We start from the raw sequence: 22,319 nt of genomic DNA, 5'->3' as shown, positions 1-22,319 counted from the left end.
AGCAAAAAAATAAAAATAAAATAAAATAAAGTCTCATTTATGCAGCTAGGCAAATTCAGATTTCAGGCAAGTTGGACTTCCCCGCTCTCTGCAGTGCCATACGTTTCTCTCTCTCCGCCTTGGCCAGACTTCCTGGCTATTTTTCAAGCTGCCCCGAATTGTTCAAAGACCACCCCCCCGCAACACTGGACCCTAACAAAACTTGCACCTACCATCGGAGGAGCAGGCGCTCAGGAGTCTAACGTGCTTTTTCTCCTTGGCATTTTCTTTTCGCCCACCAAAACAAACTACCTATTTAACACGAGATGACTAACGAACTGCCTCCCCTCCCAATTATCCAAGTCCTGTGTTGTGTCATCCTGGTGACATGACACAGATATTGTCAAGAAAAGTAAACTAGGACTGGCACTCTGAGGCAGCTTGCAAAGAGATGAACAGTCGAACGGCCATATTCAATAATAAAAAAAAAAAAAAAAAAGAGGAACAGGATTCCTTTAGAAAATGTATTGCTGTTGTGGCAACGTGCTGCTGCCGCTGAAGGAACTGATTTGTTATTTAGCATGTAGTCTTGGGCTGTCTGTCATTCTGGGTGCTAATGCTCTGCTAAAATAACTCATTGGGAGCTGTCAGTGGGATGTTTACATAGGCCCCAATCTTTTCTTCATACAAGGAAATTTTTTACTGGAATTCATCTTCTTTTGATCTCACATTCAAAGCAACAGCAGCTTGATAGACATGCAAGTCTGAAAGCAAATCCAGACGCTGAAGATAAACCGCCAGAGTATGACAGGCAGGAGCATCTAAAGCTTATAAAAATGAAGAGAACAGCATGTCGTCTGAGTATTACAATAGCAGAAATCAAGAGACATATTAGGTGGAACTGATCAGCCACAAAAACAGTTCAAAAGGCAGATCATAGAAACAGAAGACTAGGCTAGAAAAAAAATGGGAAAGAGTTGCTTTTCAGAGGCATCACCTCCTTTCTAAGCACCACAGCGTTTCCGCTGCAGCATGTCAACTTAAGGGGTGGGGGGGGGCAAGCCGGCACTAACTCAGCACTTCTCACCTTAAACGCCCCAATTAATGTGCCAACCGCACGTTTCAATTCAGTGCTAATCGAACACTGAAGGTACGCCAAATCTTTTTCTCGCGACACAAAACGTCACCTTTTGTGACGCAGCGCGTGTAGCTAGGCTGCGAAGACGACTTCAGAAATCGCTATAGGAAATCAGACGTCCGAGTCACCTTTTCCACGGGAACTTGCCACTATTTTAGCCCGCACGTGTCTTAGGCTGCAGTTCCAGTTCTCCGAAGTAGTAAGTTACTGGAATGACACTGAAATCCCCCCCTCTTCCCACCAGTACAGATTTTATTTCAGCTGAACTACACATGCAAAATCATCTGTAGCCCACTACTGGAGGAGACGTCGGTAAGGAAATAACTGCTGATGATTTCTCAGGAAGTCCATACATTTTTAATTTTCCCTCCCCATAAGCTTCTTATTTTAATTGAAGTCAGCAAATGAAATGAAAAAGTAATTCTCAAACAATTTTGTACTTAGAGCTGTTTGTTAACAAACACCAAATGAGCAGGCAGCGTTAGGTTAAAGGGCAGCCGGATTCCAGATTATAATTTAGCCTGCGGTTATTTCTGATTAAGAATACCCTCCGGGACAGCAAAGCAAGATCTTCTTTTGCAGTAGGCATTGCTTTTAAAATTAGCCTCTTCTGCATAATAAACCAACAGGAAAACTGTGGATTTAAAACTGCATTAACCAATTTGAAGTGTTATAATCAGTTTATGTCTTGCTTTCTGCAAAAAACACACTGTTCCTATGTAGCCAAGTTACAAATGTAAAAATGCTTCCTGGATTCTAAAACTGTGGTAAGAAAGTCACCTTCTGTCATGCTTATGTAGCTATCTAATGTGCTAAAGGCTGATTATTTATCTTTAAACTGTACTAGTTTAATCTTTTAAGGTCACCACTAATCTGCTCCAACCTTTTAAAAAATAGCAGCTTTCAAGACTTACTGCTACAATCACTAAACTCAGTGCTGAATGTCATTGTAACTGATACATTTACCAGAATGAGCGCCGTTTCACAATGTAAACATCAAATATAAATCCCCACGTAAATTAGAGGAAAAATATGATCTACACGCCAGGAGCCATGCCAGTAAATAAGACCAACGGCGTACCATTTTCACATACCGGCTATTCAAAGACAGGTTCCTATTCTTCTCCCCTTACCTCCCCAACCCAACCTATAAACAAAACTTTAGCATCCAGATTAAATAATGACTGGATGCTTTTTTTTTTTTTTTTTTTTTTGGAAACAATAACTTGGCATACCTACTGTGAAACTACACAACACAGCATCTTAAGTGGGTACAAACAAAAAAGCACATTGATTTGTTCCTGCGCTTTGAACAGTGGCCATCCTATATTCCTCCTCCTATTTTTTCCTTTTCTTTCCAGACTTCTTCTGGACTTGAATGTCACAGTAGACCTTGAATGTGAAATGGCTTCAAGCTAATTGCTCTAATTGCTTGAAGATGTGCAGGCAGGTGAAACCTGATCCCCTTGGCCATTGTAGAGACCAGGAACAACACAGGAATGTTTACATAGTGGTTTGAGTTTAATAGACAGTAGAGCTGAGTTTCAGACAGCCAGCAAAAACACAGCTAATAGGTGACCTCTTAATGTAGTCCTCCTTTTTAAAAACAAAATACAATTTCATTTGGTAAAAAGGCAACGTCCTAAATGCCAAGGTTATTTGCCCGACTTTTTGAGCGAGCATACATTGCGTCGCACCTGACATTTGTACCAGAAACCCTATCCTGAATGCATTTTCTTTTACCGTAAAACAAAAAAGCACTTTGTGTGTCAGTCACCTAACCAACAGATTAGGGCTGCATGGGATTTCCTAGTAAGTGCCGTCATTTGAATTTTAAACCGAGCGTTTCTCGCCGCTGTCATATGCTTTGCCACCGAGACATATGGCAGGGAGTGCGATTTGAAACGTCACGGATGGGGGCTGGTCCCGCATATATTATACCCCATCACCTGTGAAGCTCTGGGCCTTCTTGCAGGAGATGTGGAAAAGCACTGAATGTGTTCAAAATAAAGGTAAAGAGATGCTTTTTTATTAGGGTTGGGTATTTGACCGGTCAAATAAGGTCTGGTTAATGGACTAGTCAAATATTGGTCAAAAATTGTAAAAAAAACCCCCCTGCCAATAGGTCTACATAATACACAGAAAAAGCACAATTTTCCCATTAATATGTTAAAAACAAGAAAACAAATCATATTTCTGTTAAGAAAACTACAAAAATGTAGGTTGGTTTATTTTTTTGTAAAATTATCTTTGGCTAATCAAAAAAATATGCAGTCTATTGACAATTGACAATATTTAACCAGTCAACTGACCAGCCCCAACCCTACTTTTACTAACCAGAAACTGCCTCCACCTTTTCTCTCTCTAAACCAGTGATTTTCAACCTGTAGTTTGCAGACCCCGGGGACCCACAGACTATGCCTAAGGGGTCCGTGAAAGAGGACTATGGTCCATTAGACATTTCCAAAGGAGTCCGCACCTCCATTCAAAACTTTTTTTTAGAGGTCCATAAATAAAAAAGGTTTCAAACCACTGCTCTAAACCACGGAGGTGCCGCCAACATATTTGATACTCACCACGAAGATGTGGATGGGTTGGAATATCTTTAATAAGGGCCATGAACAATGTGCTTTTCTACCTTTGCAGACAGTGTATCTGGGACACGCAACCAAAGTCTGCAGTCCTTACACAGGCAAAATCCCTCCTAAGAACTGCAGTATTGTGAAATCAGAGAAAACTGGACTGGTTTCCAAGAACCTGGTGGTAACTAAATGTTATGGACTGGCCAAAAAATGCCTAATTTTGTAAGGCAGAAGGGTAGAAAACAAAACAGAAAAAGCAATTCTGGCAGAGGTTAGCACACAAAAGTATTTACTGTAAGTCTGGTCCAAAAAACGAACACTGGCAATAGGTAATACTTATTTCCCTGTGCAAACGCATTGAGCTTTGTTACCAGTCTTTTAACCATGGTCGTAACTGGATTCAAATGCAGGATAAAGCATTGTAGATTGTCTCGCAAACAAAAAGAAACAAGCAAGCTAAAATTTACTCAGGAAGGAAAAAAAAAGGGGAAGAAAAATTTGAGGAACGGATGGAAGTGCCAGGAGACAGTACAGCTAAGGAAGAAAACAAAGTAAAGCCCAAGTAAAGCTGTGCAAGACAATACCTGCGGTCCAGGCTTTTCGGGCCTGATCTCTGGGACTTTGCGCAGACAAGCTGTAAATTCTGTAATATCTTAAATCGATAGCATCACCTAACAAAACCAAACCAAAGAGAAGCAAAAGAGGCCTGGTCCCAGCCACTCCTAGATGCAATGGCTGCTTTACATTAAGACAACACACGCAAGAGCGCTCGATGCTTCACCTTGCCCCTGAGTCTCAAAACAAAGACGCAAGGGAACAATTGATCTTAAATAATACAAAACAGAGATGCCAACAGCAGCCTGCAAAGCAAGCTGGGATACGTGTGAACATGCCTTTTTCCCCCCTCCTACCAAGAGGCAGCATCACACGTGCACTTTTAAAAACTGCCCCTAATGGCCAGGGACGGTGGATTGTCATCGGGTGGGGGCGGGCTGGCAACCCAAAAAGCTCAAAACTGGAAAAACAGTGTCAATTTAGAGATTTAGTATAAACTAGTTCAAGCCGGTGGGAGGAACACTAAGTAGAAAAAGTAAACACGGTCCCCCCCCCCAAGCAGTTCCCTACTAAGCTATATACACAGTCGGTGCCTGGTACCACGGGCTGCCCTGCATGTTGGGGAGGTCAACAAAGCTATGCTAAACTGACAGGTTCAGTTTACAGCAGGCCAGGACTTTGTTTGGATATACTGGCCTTGCTCACCGCCAGCTTAACAACAGATGGCTAGAAAACTTTCATTATGTTGCAGAGGGCTGAACTGCAAACAATCGCGGAAAACCGAGAAAAGTTTAACTCTCTCCCCGCCGGCCAGGGAATCGTCTGCATCCCCGCACGCTCCGGGTGGAAGTGGAGAGGAGCAAAACGCCAGCCAGCAGCGCCTGTGTGCCTTTAAATTAATTAAAGCGGGAGAGGATGATTAATCATACCTAAGTGCGATCCCTTGGACGTATTAAAAAAAGAATTTGCTGTCTGACAAGGTCAAATGAATAAAAAAAAAAAAAATCATTCCAGAAACAAAATGGGCTTTGACAGATTGCAACCCTGTATTATAAACTTTTCTCCATCTTATAACTTTAGGACAGTTATGGGAAGTTACTGAATAATTTGGGAGTTAGGATTTCCTTATCGACAGTCCTTAGACTTGTGTTTCCTACCTCTGCAAGCGGGGTGTCTTCCCTTGCACATTGCCCCCCAAAACTTCTGCACTTGAAAGGGAAGAGAAGGCTGCCAAATAATCTAACCACCCAGATCTGAATAGGATGTAGCCAAATGTGTATATAATTTAAATATTCATTAAACTGATTTGATTCATATGCACCCTAATACCTTTTAATGCTCTAAGGCAGGTTATAAAAGCACCTTCTGAGGTTTAATTCAATTGACAATCTTCTATGCGTCTCATCACGGGAAATACATTATTTTATATTATTCAAGAAATGAAGAAATCTGTTTTCCACAAATGCATTTTAGAAACTACTCTTTCCTGTTATTGAAAGAAAATTGTGTTTATTACTCCTTTAGCATAGTGTAAACTCATAAATGTCAACAGAGAGTACAAGGAAAACTGTCAACTAAATATTGTTTCCTTCATGAGCTGCTCTTCCAAGTCAATTATGCCTTTCAACTTCTGGGGCATTGTATGATAAACTGGCAGTAAAAATCATTCACATTAATATACCATGGTGCCTTGCCTGCAAAAGGTAATTAAAGAAGTAAATGACTCATAAGAATAGACATATTAGCTGCAAAATGAAAGGCAACTGAGCTGCCACATGAAAATATGTACCATTAAGATACTGCATTTTCATATTCCTGTAATCAGCTTCAGTAGACTAATGCTTATTTAATCCAGTTCTCTGCTAAGTCCATCAACAACTGTTTTTTGCTGTTTTCTCCTTGACTGAACATTGTGTGTGCAGGTTTGGAATAAATACTGCAATAAGATTTTTGTATAGTCAATTGAAGAATGGAGGGGGGTGTTGTATATTTTAAAAAAAACAAAACTATTTTTCTTTCTCCCTAAGAAAAGTACAATATAGAAGGTTACCAAAAAAAGACATTTTCCAGCCACAAAGAGCTCTAAGTGGCAGTATGCTTTGAGTGAAGTACAGTCTCCCAGAAGGCAGGGGAGCCCCCCATTCACCAGTCCTGATTCATTTGTCTTTGTTAAGGAGAAGACAAACCCATGCTTCCATGTGCCTAATTTCCTATCCTTCAATTAGGACATGCTGTATTTTATTAACAAGGGTTTTCAGGAGCATAAGAAAATTAAGAACCATTTTACCTTTCTTCTGTGCTCAGTGTGAAGGGGGCGGGGTGCAAAAAGACGTGGACGGGTTTGGATGCAGACGTGGGAGCAACACGATGCCACGGGCCAGGTTTGAGCTGGAAAGGCCAGACGGGGGACATGGTGGAGCAAAGGGTGACACGTGATGGAACGGCTCTGGACAGCCCTCAGACGAAGCAGTCCTTTCCTCATCTGTCTCTGCTATGACTGGAATAAGCAGCCTCAATAAGGACAGGAAACCATGGCCCAGGCCCTGTCTCATAGACAGGTAAGAGGATGGTAGCATCTGAATGGAGGCAGGCGGCCTCGATATCACCCGGCAACTCTCACAGTGGCACTGATGGACTCAATAAACTAAAAAGGCTTGTACCATCTCTGCTGCCCATGACTGACTGCAGTGGGTGTGATATTATAGGCATGAATCAAGAGACATGCAAGTACTTGACTTCTGTCAATGCAAACAGTTCCCATAAAGCTTCCGCTCCCTTTGAGCCTTGCCCTTACCAATAAAACTGGGCACTCACTCTGACTCTTGAAATGGCACACATCTGCAAGAGGGATCGAAGCCACTACTCTGTAGCCACTATGCAGATATAAACCTTTCTGTAAACGGCACTGGGTCTAGCTTTCCCATTTCTGGCATTTTCTTCCTAAGGTTGCAAATGAGATGTTAAAGATTTAAAGAACAAAGTACACTTGTCTTCATCTTCCCAAACGGAGCCCTATGAAATGCTGAAACATTTATTGTGCATCCTGTTTGCAAGCAAGCAATTAAAATATTCTTTTCATCGCATTCTAACTCCATAAGGCCAAGATCAAAACCACTCAGTTGCTAGACAGTTGTCACAATTATTTCCTTTTGTTAAGTACAGGGGAAAACTGCTCTCTCAGATACTGTAGTCTGATGATGAGTGTTGGCAAATCCAGACTTTTTTAAATGGTGAGCACAGCAGAAGTGCAATTCACCCCATATTTATGGCACCTGACTGGGGTTTATTTTCCCAAAAAAGAGGTCTTCCAATAAAATCTTCATATGATGCATGGAAACCTGCCCCATATTCAGCTGATCACAATCAATCCTAAATAGTATAAGACTTCTAAAAAATGTAGACTCAATCATTATTTAAACTGTAATATTGCTTCACCATTCGAGCAGACATCACTTGGTACCCACAATTAATGAGCTCTAGTCCTTTTTCTAATTAAGGAACAAAGGTTCTTGCGTGCGGAGTATAGAGTGACACTGTCTAGAGAACACACATTTGAATAGAAGAGGATCTTTCTAATTACCTTAAAATAGGATTTTTTAATATCCGAGAATATAATAGGATCAAGAAATTAGAGCATTTCCAACATCATTTACAAATAAGCCATTAAGAAACATTGTTAAAAGGTAATAATACATTCCTAAAAATAATGGGACCTTATAGAGACGACGGCATATCATTTTTGTATTCCTGTAATTAACCTGTGTGTACTTGTACAGCAAAAATGCAATACATAAATAACTTTACCTGAATTATTTCATATATGTATATAATAAAGTTTGATCAAAAAACACCCCTAGAAAGTGGCTATTAGAGCATAAAATACATTTAAAGTACCGCAGATTAGGATTCAAACACCCAATTTAGAAAATCAGAAAGGTAACCTCACTTTCTACAGTAATTAGGGCTGTTAGAAATAGGATAGCATCTCTTAAAAGTGTTACAAATACACCACACTACTAAATAATGTGCACTGCTGGGAAAGTAGACTTGCTATCAAGGGCAAAGCTGCTATACACTGAGGTAACAGTAAATGACAGACTGTTGTTCAAGTCCATTAGCTGCTATGTGATAGGAGCACATTCACTAGCACGCGACCTGTGAAAAATCTTAGATCTCTTTAAATCTTTGAATTGGATTGCTGCATTAATTCTTAAGAACTGCAATCCTTCAACCAAGTCAAATTACCCTCATTAACAGGGGAAAAACTGCCTCTGCAATAAGTTAAAAAAAAAAAAGATATTTATTACCTATAATCACTTTCACGTACTTCACTTGGAAGTACGACAAACTGGTGCAACAACTTGAGAGGCCGCCGCCAGCCCAGGCACTTGTGTGTTGAGTCTGCAAAGGCTGCAAAAAAAGATGACCCAGGTGCGCGCGCGCGTGCTCCTGTGTGGAAATTCGGTGGGAATAAATGCTTGGGAGGAACAGAAAATGCCATGAACGTTTAAGGGGAAGGGGGGGAATAATCAAAGCACTGGAATGATCTGTGTGTGCCACTGACATAACCACAAAAGGGGGTGGGAATCCCTCCGTTATTCAAGGCTTGATTACAACACTACTTCATAATTAGACATGTTACAAGTATTGTCATCAACCAGAAAATTCATGCACTAACTAAAAGGTCTCAGAAGCTGGCTCAAGACTTCTACTCATTAACAACATCTGCTATTAATGTTTAACCCTCATAAACACGCACACAATGTTCAGCGTTCGATAGAGATGAAAAATAAATATTTTGTTGTTCTGTTTTGCCCTTGTGGCGATCTGTACAAGCCTGTGAGTGTTGAGAACAGTTAAAACCACCATAGAGATAACAGGAAAATATTTGCTCTCTGCTGGAAAGGAGCTATTTCTTTCTCCAGTCACTGCTTCTCTGCACTTCAGATGTTATAGCTTCAGAACAAGTCCTATGCAGCACAATAAACACCAACAGACGCACACGTTGTGCAGCACGAATCATTTATTTTAAAGGTGAAACTTGCTCCCAAAACTCGCAGGCGCGGGGTTTAACATAAACATGCATTTAATGTTTCATTTGAAAACCAGTATCCTGGGGAAAGGAAGAGTGCCCTGAGAAGTGGGGAGCTGGGAAGCTCCGGGATGAGGAATGGGAAATCAGTGCTTTTCATCTTTATGGTATCGCTATGACCCCAGACCAGGGCCCAAATAATCCAAGAGGATTCAAAGAAGCCCACTGATAAAGTCTCCAAATGGACCCAAGAACTTGTCCCTGTGGGTTCAATGGCAGGACTGAGAAACAACCGAGTCAGAGAACGCGACCATCTAATGCTTGCCTGGTAGCCCCTTTCCTCCATCCATTTTCCATCCCTATCACAAATGTTGTCCCCTTGGCCGAAAAGCATTAAGGTGATGGCCTTGAACTGAGCTTCCCTTCTTCATGACCCCACTTCCCTTCTTCAACCCTGTGAAGGGGAGTTTGCATCGGTACACAGTGGGATAAAACCAGCTCTAGTCACCGGGCTGTGAAACGTGCTCAAACTGGCACGTATCACGGCTATCGCACTCCTCTCTTTCACACGCACAGGGTCCAATCCCACAACTGTCCTCATGTGAGTCCAAGCAGATCCTGCTGGCACCAGCTGGACTGGATCGAGGGGCAAAACTCTTCCTGCCTTAACCGGACCTTGTGGTTCCACTCGGATTTCATATTAACCAGAAGTCGGGGGCTGTACTACACAAGTAATATGGCAATTCTTCTCTTCATACATGGCAAGTTCCCAGTTGCATAGTGTAGCTTCCTCTCTTCATAGCACTGCATCTTTTAAAGTTAAGACCATTATTTTCTCTGGTGTATCAAGATCAATATGTACAACATATGCCATATTGTTGACACTTCCCTGGATGTACTGTATGCCATATGCCTAAAGCACTAAAAGGGGTGAGGAACAGAGTGGCAATACTAAACCGTGTACAAGACACACCAAGCCTGCTGAATGAATTCACTTACAGAATTCAGCCAATAAGAGTTTCCATACGTTTAACAACCCCCTTTCCCCCTCTGTAATAAAAATGAATTTAATATCTTTCTGCTAGGAAAAGTTAACATACCAAACACATAGTCAAAGCAAACATTAGGCATAGTGGGCCGCCAGGTCTAACAACCATACATGTAAAGACAGATCATATATAACCACAAGGAAAAAGCAAACAACACAAAAGAAGAGGGGACAACTCTTAGATTTTAGCAATAAACCAAAAAAACCACCCCAAAACAGTTTTGCTTTTGCTTCCACTTGTCCTTCCTTTTACCTTTCATAAATCTACATCCCAGATGCAATTCCTAGAACTCGGAAAGATGTCATATTGACTGTCTTTAAAGGTTTATTTACTAGTTTGCTCTACTAAGAATTATTTGAAGAATCAAGTGCTCTCTTGCACTGCAGCATTTTTGTGCAAGTCTCTTAGACTGGATTATAAAATTGAAATGTTAGAAGGAACACAGCAGAACTATATTTATAACAAGAACTCTGCTCTTCAACACTTGACACATACATGTGCATCTTCATTTTTATGCAGTACCACTGCACACTCTGATGGGTACACTGGCTGCATAGTATTCATTAAAGGAAGCAACCCACTCATCAAACAGAACAGTTTTGACAGTGCTTACATGCAGAGGACTGGTGTAAAGGTCCAGAGCGTTTGATTCACTGCTCATGACCAATTGCCAATGGCATACACACTGAGCATAACGTGCATGGGGGGGAAGACCACCAAATTCTCCTTTTGACAAGTAAACCCTCAGCACAGTTATAATCTGATGGCTAAGATAAACTACAAAGTGCTTTAATCTTGGGAGCGAGAGGTAGCACGGTACCTGGAGAAAGGATAAAAATGGGAATGAATTGGAAAATGGGAATTTCTATGGGGAGAAAGCCCCAGAGAATTTCTATTGCTGGGGATACCAATCCTCCTATGCAATGGGAAGCCCAACAAGAAAAGGAAACACCATTTTAAAAGAGCCTGTGATGTATGACCTACTGGGGGCTGGCACGTTCTGCCGGGCGGTTAGCACTAGAGCAGATATACGCGGGAACAGGTTGCATTCATAGCGTATCAAAAGTACTGCCATTTCTCATGGGGATACCACTAATGCTTCAGAGCTAATGATGCTATGGAAAGCTATAGTCTCCCCATCCTCCGCTGCTGGTGCCACCACACACTCACAGGCCATGGATCAAAGGGGATGTGACAAGATAAGGAGAATTCATTTTAATGCCAGTTTCTTGCATTCAAGTGCACCAAAGAACACCAGTTCCGTCACTTCCTTGGGGTTCGAAAAGAAGAACGCTGTCCTGCGGATGTATGGCCATGTATATATTCGCGTGCACATAAGCAAAGCCATTCGTAAAGTAGCTAATGTGAGAAGGAAGCTAAATGACTTGTTTAAATGGGAGGCTGAATTTTCTTTGTACCAGTCAAAGGAAACATGTTTGTTCAAGGGGAAAAATGTGAAAAGGGAACACATGCTGATGTTTAAGAACAGCCTATTTGTGCCTGCTGCACAACATCAAGGTTATAAAACGAAACCTCACTCCACACTATTTCATTACTACAGGCACCTATGCACGTGACGGAGCTCTGCACCAGTACACAGTACTGCACGATTAACCGAGTTTGCTGCAAATCTGCTAGAGCGTGCTAATTAGCAGCCTCCGCATCATGTGTATTCAGTGTTGCCATGTTTCAAAATGGTTGCAGGGGTGCCTTAACCAAGTTTCACTGAACGAGCTTTAGTTAAAGTGCCCCTAATACCATTTTCAAGCATGGGGCACTGAATACATGTGACACTATGAGCACTTTAATTAGTGTTGCTCTAATTAAAGCATGCCTCCTTCCACCACCCCCGAGCACATAGATATAGATGCCCAAAAAGACCTAGAGTCCACTGTTGTCACCTTTGCCCTTGAAACACTGTTTGCACCACTATTAAATGGACAGTAGCTGGCTGGACAGTAGGTCTTTTGTGTATAAAAAAAATCAGCCCACGTACATGACATTTTACAAGTACAAACACTTAGGTTTGCATTTGATGGGTGTAAAGTCCCAGGGCAGAGTTGGGTGCTCGACTCAAGATGGTGGAGGTGACAGATAATTATTTGTCGCTTTTCCATATTTTCTCTTAAGACAGCTAAAAGAGCTGCTACTCATTTTAAGTATATTATCCATAATTTCCCCACATAACCACCCAAAGTCTAACATTTCTTCCTAAATTAGCTATGCGCTATCCTGTCCCATATATAACTGTGACAGCAAAGATTTGTAACCCGTCGCAGCCGTGACAGCATGAGGTAAACAAGGCGCTTTGCCAACCCCTTTGCCACCCCAGTCTCATTTCAAAATGGCCATGCCTTCGCTGCTCTCAATTATCCTTTACAAAGATACCCCATCCAGCAAATAACTCCGATTATTGACGAACCGCCCTTTCTGTAAGACAACTTGCATAAGGGTCTACCTCGGGGAGCGATGACTGATCACCAAGAGGTGGGATTTACTGTCATCCGCATTGCTTCTTTACAGGCATGCTCCTGGTAATATGATTCAGGGAACAGGTAATGGGATATAAACCCTTTCACCTCTAAGGTGCTGATTCAAAGCTGGTCTTAAGCAGCTGGTGACCAAACCTTACACCTACCTGCTGGTTCATCAGCCTTCTACATTAAATCAGTTCAGCGGACTCCAACCATTTCCCAGTGGACAACGATCCAAAGTTAGAAAAAAAAGTCAGAATCAACATCAAAACTTGCCTTCAGCTAGCACAACAAAGAGACCAAGAGCAGAACCGCACTTGCAACACTGGGGTCTGCTGAGCTGGGTCCCCGCTGAGCCTCAGCCCTGCAAATACCCTGGATCCTTAGACTCCATCCAGGGCACAAGACCGCCAACGGACACAGCGCCTGCTTTGGGACAAGAAACACATCTGGGTGCCTCGACTGCAAAATAGCTTTGCAGCATTTTCATCTGTTGATCTTACATGGCTGGTTGCCCCTGGAGAGGTCTTACAGGAGTAAACAGGACAGAGCTTCCTTGCCAGCTATTCAGCTTTATTAGGTAGATCTCCGCTAAGTATAACTGGCACCTGTCCTTGTAAGCCAGGGCTTTACCTTACTCCCTCGGTGGACTCTACATCAACTCTCTGTCCTCTTCTTACATGAACCCTTGCAGAGAAATCAGGAGCTGCTTTATGCTCGTGTGTCATCTTCCGAAGAGGGCACTGGGCTCCACGTTTTCTCCCCCAGCTAACACAGCCTCTGTCTTTACTGAGATTTGGTATAAGCAACAGAGGAAAAAAGGAGGAGCAATCCCAGCTCAGCCCAAGGGCAGTAAAAACGGTGACAGCAGAAAAGGACAAAGACTTAGAAGGAATTTGCCTAATTTTGCTCATCATCCAAAGCATCGGAGAATGGGTTTTCAAAGCGGAGGCAAATCTTTGGAGTTACGTTGGACTCATCCTGGACGTGAAGACTGCCACAGTGATGGAGACCTCCCTCTCGGATAACGACTTGGTCACAATCTTTCACCCTTTTGTTGACTTAAACTTGGACTGCTTGTAATTCCCTTTCCTGAGCGCTGAAGGCCTCCTGCTCAGCAAGGCTGAGGTTGGTACAGATGTGGCAGTAAAACGTACATGCAGCTAACACACCTCTGCTCTGCAAACTGCCCTTGTTATCAAAATGTTGGGCTTTCTCTCCAAAAGCCCCTAGAAAGTTGGGATCTGAAAACCTCAGACCTTTTTAACCTTTCTTGACTGTCAGACGGCCGTACTCCACAGAGATGATTATCCCAGGTTTGGGTGTACATGGGGTAAATATGAAAGGCTGGTGTAGGTCAAGTCTCTCTCAGTGGTATCCCAAACTGCATGCTCCTCGCTCAAGGAGACTTTACTGGATCTAGGCTTCACTCTATTCCCAAACCGTGAGACCCGCTGTTGGGATGTAGCCGTTGCATTTCAAAATGACATCTCGAAAGAAATACAACTAAACAACGGAAAAAAATAACCATCTTAACATCCCTGAATGTCTGAGTTCACAGCTCCCTGTAACGTGGGGAAACGGAGAGATAACACACCTTTCTTGTGCACCCTTGTTTTCTCATCATGGTTTTTCAGCACTTAGATACCAAGGTGACAGACAGACTAGATAGATCCCAAACACTAGGAGAGAGAGACATTTAAAAAAAAAATGCTTCAGGGACTGTTTTGTATCCAAATTAAATTTTCCTGGGTATTACTCTGATGTGCTAATCAAAAGGCTTGTCCATATTCTTCTAACAAAATTCAGTGATGACGAATCCCTCCGCAAACTGGAGAGATTCGTTTCAGACAGTCTGGCATACGCACCGCCACTTGATACTCGATCTTTCTCACTGGCACTTTTTTTGATCTCAGAGGGGTTAGAAACCCTAACCTAAACCCGATTCCCTGCTGTAATTCAGAATGACAAGTTCACAGCATTTCTCAACACCCGGCACATCCTGAGCTGCTGCTTATGATTTAGCAGATGCTGGAAAATATTGAAATTTCCCTTTCAAAGGACTATATTTATAAAATTCTGATTTCAATCAGATCTTCTCAGTGGAACAGAAACCATACTACATTCCTGGTCTTTCTTTTTTTGGAGTGAGGGCTATGTGTATGGTACCACCCAGAAGAAGCCCTGCTGCCAAAATACTCACAACTTCAGAACGAATAGTCCCAAAATAAACAGCCCTATTTGCACTCGACAGGCCTCCTCCCCATTCATGGGCCACCTCATAAGGAAAGTTACCTACATTTGTATGGTTTGTCTACCTAAACCCCTTCCCCACACGTGTGGTTGGGATCCACCGTTTCGCCTAGCGCTGGAGTGTATTTACCCTTGACCCATTTCTAGTGTAAACCCAGCTACAAACACAGCATCAAGTTGCTGTGAGGTTCAAAAAAGCATAACGAGAAGGAAGGCCAACAGACGTGAAGGGCCTGGAAGTAGACCAAACTAAACTACGCTCGCTACAGCTCAAGGTAGGGAGGGAGGGCACCAATGGTTCGGAAAAAAATGGTTATATCTCCTCCTGCCAATTCTGGACCCATCCCAGCCTTGATGCAGATACTTTCAAAACTGCTCTGCTTCCAGGCCAGAGGGGGTTATTCTGACTGCCACAGATCACCTCCAGCTTGTCTGGGGCGAAAGGAAGGGAATTAAGGTTTTGAACAGACTCTGCTGCTCAATTCGCAGGCGGATGCAAGCGGTGAGCGCGGTCCCCCGATCCTGTCCAAGCTACACAACAACTATCGCCGCTCCCGTTACAGGTTACGGCTGCGCTTGGCATTATTTCGGAGCACACTTGCATCAATCGGTAAAATCGTTATGTTCAAGGCAGAGCGTACCTGGACTGCATGCGGGAGTCCTACCGAAACCCACGCTGAAGTTTTGCAGTGGGATCTGCAGCAGACACCCTTACCGCGCCCTGCGGAAGAGAACTGAGCCTACCAGCATTACAATTCATGCAGTGTTTCACCACAGGCTTGATCTTGCATTTCTCTTGCATCTTATGACCCCAAGATGGCTGTTAATGCATACAGAGACGCCCCAAAGCAAGACCTCAAAGAGCTTTCCAGCAGCAGTATCCAACCCTCCCCCTAGCCAATTATACAGATGGGGAAATTAAGGTACAGCACAGGAGGTCAATTTGTGTGAATATATGCTGTAAACTGAGTGGAGCTTCTGGAGCGCATATCAGGGGTAATACTGGCTCCAAGGAGCTGAAGTTAATGTCTCTTCTCTCTCAATTCCTGCCTTGGGTGGCTAGACTTAGCTACTCTCCGGTCCTTTCCTCACTATGAAATGCATCCGTTGAGTTTTTTGAGTTTAGCACTGTGTAAAATCCACATATTCAATTGTTGGTGCAGAAAACCTAACAACAATACAACTGTTCTTTTTAATCTTTAAACAGGCATAAGATACTGCAATGTATCCATAAAAGTATTTCACAGAGCTGCAGAACCCACTTAACTTGCTTGTTCAATTTGCTTTTGCTATGGTAAATTCAGTCACACATACACTTACTTTACAAAGACTTTGTTTAGCAGGGAAACATGCCAAAATGCAAACACCCTCCAGCTACAATCCTGCTGCATAACAGATTATGTAGCCATATAAGTATTTCAAAACAGTCTGTGGAAGGAGAGACAGGTCTCATATACCCAAACCCAAGATCCAAATGCTCCTCTTGACTCTGGCAAAAGTCAGGTCCAGATCCACATCCAGGTTTTGGGTCTCGGGTTTAGACCGAAACGGAATATAAGGATTCTCTTGACTTCTTCCAAAGAATAGTCTTTTAATACATAAGGCTCAAGAACCAATAAAAAAGGTAATTTAACAATATCTCTAGTGTGTCACCAATCATTTAAAGGGCCTTGAGGCTGCTACATTCCTACTACAGTACAGTAGGTTTGCCACCCTGCTGGTTTTCAATTGACACCCCCTGTGTTATTATTTTTCTCTAAGTTAGGTTTGATGGTGTTTCTTAAACTTCTCTCACAGCCAATGCCCTCCACTTTTGCCACTGCTGCATCACAAAAGCACCTCCAGAGACCAGGCCACGGAGAGGAATGACTCCTCACTACTGCAGAAAAGGAGTCAGAAAGGATGGAGGAATGCAGAAGACCTAGAGGGTTTCTGAAAACTAAATGCTGAATTAGCCAAATAAAGAGGATGCAGGGAAAGGAGAGATCAGAAATTTAACAGGAGGAAAAGGAAAGGAAAGGGGCTTTCGATCAGGGTCTCAAAGTAGTCTGCGACGTGGTAGCTCGCCACAAAAGCCAGGCCTGGTTGAGCAATCTCAGCTCTCTTGCAAAATAATAAAGAAATCAAAAATGTCATTAGCCCTCACATTTAAAAGCCAGAAGTCTGGAGACAGGTGGAAACAACATCTGAGAAGTATCAACTACCCCATTCACCCAGGCTGGGTGTTAACTCTGAAACAAAGGTGGCAATGCTGACATGGAAATCATCATACTAATTCCTCCTTCAGCTTCTGTAGGAACATCAGGCGAAGCGCAAAACTCACAACACCCAGCAGCCTCCCACACACTCGGGGGCCAGAAGCCACCAGGAACGAAAAGTATTTGTAACAAATGTTCTGCCGGAAACCCGAGAAGAGATCTTCAGCGGCACTGGAGCAAAGACAGTTTGCAATGCCCCCTGTCATTTCAAGGATGGGAAGCAGCCGCTAAATGGACGCAACTTTAATTCATTTCCCGCCAAGAAAACAGAATTATGTTCGCTTCTTTGTTCTACCGCTATAGCCGCTGCAAACGTCTCGTGACTTCGCTGCATTACATTTTTCAACGGGTGGGAAACCGGCTGCAGCTCAAAGTGCCCAGCGAGACAACAGTATATCTTCCAACGTGCTGCTCCTACGTGGCTTCTCCAACTTGCTTTTTAAAGTCACCTCCATGACACCTGCCAACATCCCCCATTGGTCTGTAAATGGGGAAAGAGGATGGGACTGGGACAAAGAAAATGCACTGGCTTATCTCCGTGTTATGCTTTTCCGCCCAGGCATGCCAGCCCGGGGACAGTGGCGTTTGGCTGAAGAATGTCTTTCCCCCTGAATGGCTACAAGTCCTGGTCGCCCAGCCCTTCAGAAAGGTGAGCAAGCAAAGCCACAAAGCGAATGGGAGGCTCCTCTTACCTGGGCCATTCATGAGAAAGTTCGCACAACGGCTTCTTCACTAGCAGCTGCCAATGCCTTGATTCCTCCGACCCGACCACTGCCCTCCCAGGTACAGGATGGGTATCTGGAGGGCACCGTTCAGATTTTCGGACTCCCTGCTTTGGTTTCTGACGCCCAATGCAAGTAAAAAGGGAAAAAGGCCCGAAGAGCAGAAAATGGATGAAAGCAAGCAAGTGAAAATACACTTGCCTACTAGAAGTCAAGTTCACCTCCATTAAAATAATAAATGTAAACTCAAGAATTTTTCCTTTGCAAATCTATAGCTAGGATTCCCTGTGGCTGGTTTCAATAATAACCCTTTAAAGGGACAACCGTTAAATGAAGATACCTGCTAAAGGAATCAATTTTTGTGCGCTCCGACGTTATGCGTTTAACAGGCTTCGATACTTCAATGAAAAATTGAGGTGGCGATGATTTGCAGGCTAAATTAATGTTAAATACTTCAAAGCACAGGACAAACAAGTCGACAGCAAAAATTTTATGGGTTCACTTCCTCCAAGGGAACTTAGAGAGCCAGCATGTTATTGCTGTGAATTCTAGTCACCCTTTCTACCCCTCAGCATCTGTTTGAAATATGTAGTAGACAATTGCTTTTTTGGCTCCGACTCAGGTGGTTGAAACACAGGACAAACAGACTACTGTATATAAGCTTTCCTCCAGCAATGAAAATTTTTATTAACTCTCTTGCATAGCAAACTCTGCTGCCTAGCTTCCAATCCCTATAGAATCATCAAGGAATGTGGCTAGTTATTAATTCTAGTGGTCAAGCGCGGGGGTGGATATGTTGAGACTTGTCTGCAGTATGCAAACTTCGCATTCAAACAGCTACAGAGGGAAGGACAAAAAAAAGCAAACGAGTTCTGTTTAGTTCATCATTTCGATGCGTAAAACTCCAAACTAAATACTAGCTTTGTACATCGACATGTCAGCCTCATGTCACAGGGCTCCAGCCCAGGAAAACAAGTCTCATGGTGGCGGGGACCAGAATGATCTGGAGAGCCGTGAACTTGCCCCACCTTTCTCCAAAATCAGGAGTCTTCTCACATAGGTATTTATAGACCTGACCTGCAAACGCTGCTTAAAAAATCACTCCCGTCATCTCCCCAAGTAACGGAACTGGAAAAGAAAGGAAAAAGCTAAAACTACGTATAAGCGAAAGGAAGGCCTACGTCCCAGTTAGACTGGCTTTATTTAAGAGGATTTTAGCCGCTTGTCATTCACACATTCATTATTTCACTGCTGCATCCACGATGTTCCCCTTTGGGATGATGGCTACTCATTGCAAAACTTCTGACTGCTGAAAAGCGCAGGGAGATAGTTTCCTTTCAGTAAACATTTCTAGCATTCGGTACTGCCTTAATAATTGTGGCGGTGCTACTTTCAAGGAAGTGTTCGGCTGTTATGGTGTAGGTACGGGCTGCTTTTAGCCTTCTCATCCATTTTCAGTGCCAAAAATATTTATGAGCGTTAAAGAAGAACCATTTGCCAAATTTTCTCTCTACTTTCAAGACTGTAAAACCACGATTGCAAAATACGGCAGATGCCACTGCATGGTAACTGTTGGAAATTTTGACTTTTCAGCTATTACCACCGTCTCTTAAAGGTTTAGGTTCAGCTCTCTAGGATTTCTGAGCTGCAGATACCACAACGTACCAGTCTGTGGTTGAAAGTCTCACTTTTCACAAACGAATCTGCAGAAGGTCAAATTTAGAACTAGTTTAAATGACTCAGTTACATTTGAGATTAATTGAGAAATTAGGCTAGAGAACATTATTAAAAAAAAAAATCGACAGCCGCATCATTTCCAGCACTCTCAGAGCACTGGGTAGCCCGGGAACGGGTAAGGGACATACAAGAAAAACTTGTATGTCATCCTCCTGCCATCACCCTCTGGTCTGCCTTTTTGGATAGAAAAAGAAGGACCCCACAACCCCCAATTTAGCACTAGTAGCACAGGTGCCTTCCTGTAATCATTGCTCTGTTGACTCACCCAAATTTTATACACTTTTTTTTAGCACCGCATGTACCTCTGCTGATCAAGGCTGTGTGTTACTGGTTTCTGCCTGTTAGACCTGTTCCTGTGAGATGCCAAATATCCTCTGAGACCAGCTCAGTACATATCACAAGGCAGTTCAGCATCACAAATGACTGGGCCTTGGCTGAAATTAGCTTGTACCACAGTCATCAGATTGTACAACTGTGCCTATCACCTCTGGGCAACTAATCAGAAATCACTTCAAGCACAGTAGGTGCGGGAGCCTGACAGAGATGTTGCTGCTATAACTCACCATGTAGGAAGCACAGTGACCGGTTGGTTAATAAAAGTAAATTGTGAGCAATTGAAATGGCACCAGGACAAAAAGGCCAAATATTGTAACCTTCAAAACCTATCCTCCAAAGCATCTTCAGCAGTGTAGGCTCTTGAAGGAGGCAATACCGACCTATATTCACAACGTCAAGTAGCACGACTTGCAGATCATACCGACACCAAGATACCAGGACATGCTCCAGGCAAAAAGACATGCCAGGCTGAAATCTATGAGCAGTCTCAAGATAGCCCTGGAGGTTTAGGTAGAAACTCACATGTGGTGAGTGTCCACACACAGCCACCAAGTCTTCCTGAACCCTTTTCAACACGCAGCAAACCACGGTCGCAGCTGGAAAGGGCCAGTTCCACAGCCCAGCTCAGACGAACACCCGAACAGCACGGCATATTCAGCTGGACACTTGGTGCCCGTTAGTCAAGCTTGGGCACCACGGCAGATGGTACAACTGCAGGCACGCGATGCAACAACTTCGGGGACGACAGAAAGCTTACACAAGACATGATTCTCCTAACACAGGCCACAGTCAAACACTGCATGCTTAAAGTAGAGCGCTTGGGAGAAATACATGAAATTACCATGTCCAGAAGTCTTCCTGCTAATACAAACGGACCCATTTAGCAGGACACGAAGGTAAAGAGCGTAGCACGATCCATACACCGTGCAAATAAACACGTGGCGTTCTGCACTTAGGCATTTTCTTCTATGCAATGACATGGCGTGATCCAAAGTATACATCAGTCAGTAACCTGGTCTCCCTTAGCAAGCCACGAGGGAGATGCCTGAACCCTGCAGCTCTCCCTCCTTAGGCATCAGCTGAAGTCTTGCAGACGGTTTCCAGGAACACATGCAAGCCTAGATTTTAGGTAGTATTACTGCTATGTAAACATGTCAACTTAAATATTTTAGATCATTCTGAAAACAATTTGCCAGTCACAGCTAACGGCAAACTCCTCTGAATAAAGCCACCCCAACATCCAATCCCACCACAGACTCAGCTGTAGCGCTGATGTCTCCTCTTCCAGGTACGCAACAACTCTGCGTTGTAGTGTGGCTGTGGCCCTTAATGACATGGATTAGCAGGGTTGAGGGTGTAGCTGCGAGCTGTAAGGGTTTTCTTTGGAGCTCATCGTGCTGGCGTCTCCGCACAGACTTAAACCTGGAATCTGGTTCTATTCCATAGCTTAAAAAGTGGGTAAAGCTGCGATTTTAACAGGCCATGCAAGTCACAGAGCACAGGACATCTAACTCTCTGAGCCTCAGCCAACTTCCTCCCTCCACCAGAAAAGGATCCATGCTCTGTGTCTCCTGAGATGGTTGTAACTAGCACGAAAAACGAGTGGGAGTTTTAGCCTGAATAAAGCTATGGGATCGGACCCATCGTTCCTAAGGGGACAAAATCCTCTCTTAAGGTTATCTTATCTAGACGTTTAAAAAAACCTTTTACTAGGTTTCCCCTCGAAAAATTAAAAATCGGTAAATCAAAGCTGCCGACAGTGTTGACTCCCACTGCCGAACATTTTTGTTAACACAAACCAAACTAAACAAGTAAGCGTCTCAGTGCTGCACTGCATTTCGAGGCTACTTCTCTTAGCAGTGAGGCACCCTTGCCACAGGTGCTGTTCAACTAGCCAAGAAAAGGCAGGGCAAATTTAGGGTCCTACCCAGTAGTCCTGGCACAGGACAGACTCCCAGCGGTACCAGTGGAACGACCGGCTTCTGCTCCCACTAAATGCAACAGGGATGATGTCCCAAACCACTGGAGGAAGACATGCTTTGAAAGCAATGTGTCCCTTAGAGAAACAGCTAGCTCGGCAGTAACCAAATACCACTAATGCCAGCACCATAACATGCATCCCTTCTGCCCTTCTATTTCATGTTGTTCGCATGAACTACTGGATATCATAGCCGAAACACGGTGAAGGGAAACTCTTAGGGATA

At 43.3% G+C, this 22,319-nt stretch overlaps 1 protein-coding gene across 14 annotated transcripts in view; it reads right to left on the bottom strand.

Annotated features, from left to right (window-relative positions):
- Positions 1-22,319, bottom strand: part of FOXP1 (forkhead box P1) — a 442,295-nt gene that overhangs the window by 141,813 nt on the left and 278,163 nt on the right. Inside the window, exon 1 of one of the 14 annotated variants that reach the window (XM_090021554.1) lies at positions 213-338. The exons of 12 other annotated variants lie outside the window; for them this stretch is intronic. Coding sequence is in view for 1 of the 2 variants with exons in the window: in XM_090021549.1 (XP_089877675.1) it covers positions 213-215 (3 nt within the window). In the remaining variant the exon portion in view is untranslated. Of the gene's footprint in view, positions 1-212; positions 339-22,319 lie in introns of those variants that run through there. One more of the 14 variants, XM_090021549.1, reaches the window with a different exon arrangement.

The sequence above is a fragment of the Crocodylus siamensis genome, chromosome 11 (genome assembly GCF_052110815.1).
Source record: "Crocodylus siamensis isolate JL-2025a chromosome 11, ASM5211081v1, whole genome shotgun sequence".
NCBI lineage: Eukaryota > Metazoa > Chordata > Crocodylia > Crocodylidae > Crocodylus > Crocodylus siamensis.
The sequence above is the reverse complement of the archived record's forward strand: the minus strand, read 5'-3'. Positions and strand labels throughout refer to the sequence as shown.